We start from the raw sequence: 3,331 nt of genomic DNA, 5'->3' as shown, positions 1-3,331 counted from the left end.
CTTACCGTCTGGCTGTGATGTTTATTCAGATATTTTCAGGACTTTGCGAGAACTGAGCCAAATCGCCCCATAAGCTGGTTGTAGCCATAGAGCCACTGTTTGTGGAACTGGGTTCTGCCTTGCCCTCTCCCATTGCACAGAGGAGAAAACTGAGACTCGAGGGGAACTCGGCCAGTGACAGTCAAGACCAGGTGCCACTACCTCCTTTTTCCTGTCGCCCACACCCTGCATTGGTCTTGTCTCTGGGTGTCTGCGTGTGTGTGTGTGTGTGTGTGTGTGTGTGTGTGTGTGTGTGTGTCCCTTTTCTTGCCCCCTTTCCATTCCCGGCTTCTCCCGGGATGTCTGTCCCTCCCTTTGTTCCCTAATCAGATGGTCTCTTAGTCAACAGACCTCCGGAGCTGGGTGCAGCCACCAACCTGCGCCAGACGCGCCTCCTCGCTCGGCCCCCTCCGGGTTTCCGGAAAGCGGGCGGGTCCCCCGGCTCTGCCGTCAGCGCCCCTGCCTTCAGTCTGCACCCCCTCCCCGCTGACCTCACGGGCTGGCGTCTCGAGCGCATATAAGCCACGGCCCCTCGGAGGAGCGCGCAGTCAACGCGGGATCCTGGGGCGCTGCAAACTCTACCCCGCCAGTTTGCACTCTGCAGCTCAGCATCTCCTGCTGCACAGCGGAGTCCCCACCTCGCAGGTAATGCCTCCGACCCTGGGACCCCGAACAGGTGTGTCCCCTCCACCCTCCCCATCGCCTCCTCGGGGCGCACTGGTAGGGGCACCCGGAGCGCTGGATGGAAGAAGTCCAGCAACAGGTCCACACGGGGACGATCGATCGGACCCTCCCCAGAGTTCGAATGCGTACACTAACGTTAGAAGTAGAACCTTCGCTTTGGAATTAGGATGTGGGCGTCCAATGAGAGTCTTGGTTAACCTAGACACATGAGCGCAGGGTTGCACACAGATTTTGTGCAGCGAGCCAGAATTTCAGCTCTGGAGTAAGGAAGGAGGTTGGCAGGGGAGGGCTGGGGTTAGAATGTAAGACGGAAACTTGGGGACAGTTTTGGCCGCGATGACTTTAACTTTTCCGGCCAGCGCTACAGCCTTGATGGGTACATGGGGTGGGTATCAATCCCAAACGCAGCGCTGACTTCCCCAGCTTTGGATGTCGGGAACAGAGAGGTTTCCACCGCCTCCTGGTTTGGCTACCCTAGTGGACCAGGAGAATTGGGAGAGGCTCAGATGGACCAGGCATGTGGCCGGTAACCCTGTTCTTGGAGGGGTGAGGGTGTGACCCCAGAGCCCCACGGTGCATTCACCCTTGTTCCCACTGTCCTTGACTCTAGACGCCACGATGCCGGGCCGGTGGCTGCTGCTGGCTCTGGCTTTGATCTTCACCGTAACTGGTATCCGCGAATCCTGTGCCTCGCCGGAGGCAGCCCAGGAAGAGGGTGCAGTGACTCCTGGTCTGGGGAACGTCCAGATGTGGCCAGAACGTCGATCCTTGAGGAAAGACCTCCAGCGGGTGCGAGGAGACCTGGGTGCAGCCTTAGGTAAATATAGGGGGAGGGGAGCGATGTGAGAGGGTTGGGGGAGCCACATGTGATGCTCCTTCCAGACTTAAGTTCAGCCGGGCTCAATAGCCACTTCCTCAACAGGGTGGAGAGGTGACCAGTCCTTGAGACCACAATAATTTTCAGTGCTAAAAATAATCGGAAGACAGACTTTCAGTAGTTACAATTTCATATGGTCCCTATCCATGACAGTTTTAATTACTGTTTACTAAGTACTTGTATGCATCTCCTTGTCTATAAGGGCACGTTGCCATTTTGTATTGAAAACAGGTTCAGAGAACTGGAGTGGCTTATGGTCACCCAGCAGGGAAGCTGGGGCTGGAAGCCAGAGGCAGTGTCTTTGACCACATCTGTGGAGGGTGGGGGGGAGGTCTATACGGCTTAGGGAGCAGACCGTGGGAGGGAGGGGCTCCTGGAAGTGCGGGAGTGGGTCACAGACTGCAAGCAAGCATCCCTAATGAAGGGACCAGGTTCTCCACACTGGCTTTTTCTTCTCTCCAGACTCCTGGATCTCGAAGCGCCAGCATCCGGGCAAAAGGGAGGAGGAAGAAGAAAATGAAGCTGAAGAGAGGGGGGACTTGGGAGAAGGGGGAGCCTGGAGTCCCCACAAACGACAGCACCCTGGCCGCCGTGCCAACCAGGACAAGTATTCATGGGTAGACATGATGGAAGACAGTGACTGGGTGCCACGGTCCAGGTTGCCACATTTCTTTCTGGATTCCTGGTCCTTAGGTATTCCCCAAGTCAAGCGGCAGCACCCCGGCCGGAGATCTTTGCCCTGGTTGGAGTCCGATATCACCAAGAGGCAGCATCCTGGCCGGAGGTTCATAGATCCCAAGTTTCAAACAAGCTGGGAAGAAAACGAGGGAGAGGGTGGCTCAATGCCTGAGAAACGCCAGCATCCTGGCAAGAGGGCAGTGGGTCACCCTTGTGAGGCCCAGGGGACTTGTGGCCAAACAGGCCTGCTCCAGCTCCTAGGGGACCTGAGCAGGGGCCAGGAGACCCTGGAGAAGCAAAGTCCACAGTTGGAAGCCTGGGACGGGGAGCCTCTGTTGGAGGACTAAGCCCAGAGTCGGGTTTTAAATCTAGGATGACTGAGCCCTGTGTGCCCTACCCCATCTCCTTCACCCTTTCCCCTTAGGTATTAAACCAGAGCCCTCTGTACATAGCATCCACCCAATCCCCTTCCTTATCCACTTCAGTGATCCCAGTCAGGAAGTTAAAGCCCTACTTGTCCCTGCAAACAAGAGGGGCTGACCTCATTGTCATTGTCCTTGTCCCCAACAGCCCCACCGTCTCACACCCCCTCAGCACTGATGGTTCTTCCACATCTTCTAAGGGACCTCCTCAGATAGGGTGGAATTGAAAAGTTTGGGTGTTAAAGTCCGACTTCCATCTCCTGCCCCATGTGACAAGACTGACCTGGTATAATTTCAGAACCCTCTCCCCCAAGGCTGGGGGCCCTGGGCAGTTTGGGGGATATTCAAACATGCCCTGGGTGGGGCGTGTCACATCTTGTCTATACCCCTGCTCCTGTTAATCTCAAGAACAATAAAATATATCCAGGTCATCTGCTGCTCCGCTCTTTTGTTTAGATGGAGGTTTTGCTTTGGGGGCTTTAGGGGATGGTACTTATCTTGGTCCCTCTTAATTGAGGAAATCAGGACCCTCTTGCCTGTCCCCAGTCTCAGAACACCATGTTACTGCGGCAAGGGGTCTTTGATTGGCCGAGTGTGGTGGCTAGAGCCGATTTAGCTGGCTGCAGTGGAG

At 55.9% G+C, this 3,331-nt stretch overlaps 1 protein-coding gene across 3 annotated transcripts; it reads left to right on the top strand.

Annotated features, from left to right (window-relative positions):
• Positions 1-438: 438 nt before the first annotated feature.
• Trh (thyrotropin releasing hormone) lies at positions 439-3,131 on the top strand. Of its 3 annotated transcripts, none has more exons than XM_015989086.3 (3): positions 439-684; positions 1,334-1,540; positions 2,063-3,131. In XM_015989086.3, exons 2-3 carry the CDS (start codon positions 1,342-1,344, stop codon positions 2,623-2,625), a joined length of 762 nt encoding a protein of 253 aa, XP_015844572.1. In that variant the 5' UTR covers positions 439-684; positions 1,334-1,341; the 3' UTR covers positions 2,626-3,131. The 3 variants fall into 3 exon arrangements, with proteins under 3 accessions (XP_015844572.1, XP_042129615.1, XP_006972617.3); XM_042273681.2 differs by lacking the exon at positions 439-684 and adding an exon at positions 801-985; XM_006972555.4 differs by lacking the exon at positions 439-684 and adding an exon at positions 1,088-1,108.
• The last annotated feature ends 200 nt before the right edge of the window (positions 3,132-3,331 follow it).

The sequence above is a fragment of the Peromyscus maniculatus genome, chromosome 3, assembly GCF_049852395.1.
Source record: "Peromyscus maniculatus bairdii isolate BWxNUB_F1_BW_parent chromosome 3, HU_Pman_BW_mat_3.1, whole genome shotgun sequence".
Lineage (NCBI taxonomy): Eukaryota > Metazoa > Chordata > Mammalia > Rodentia > Cricetidae > Peromyscus > Peromyscus maniculatus.
The sequence above is the reverse complement of the archived record's forward strand: the minus strand, read 5'-3'. Positions and strand labels throughout refer to the sequence as shown.

Coding starts and splice junctions, on each gene's coding strand:
- Trh (XM_006972555.4), top strand. Junction 1,541..2,062: donor AGACCTGGGTGCAGCCTTAG/GTAAATATAGGG, acceptor TCTTCTCTCCAG/ACTCCTGGATCTCGAAGCGC.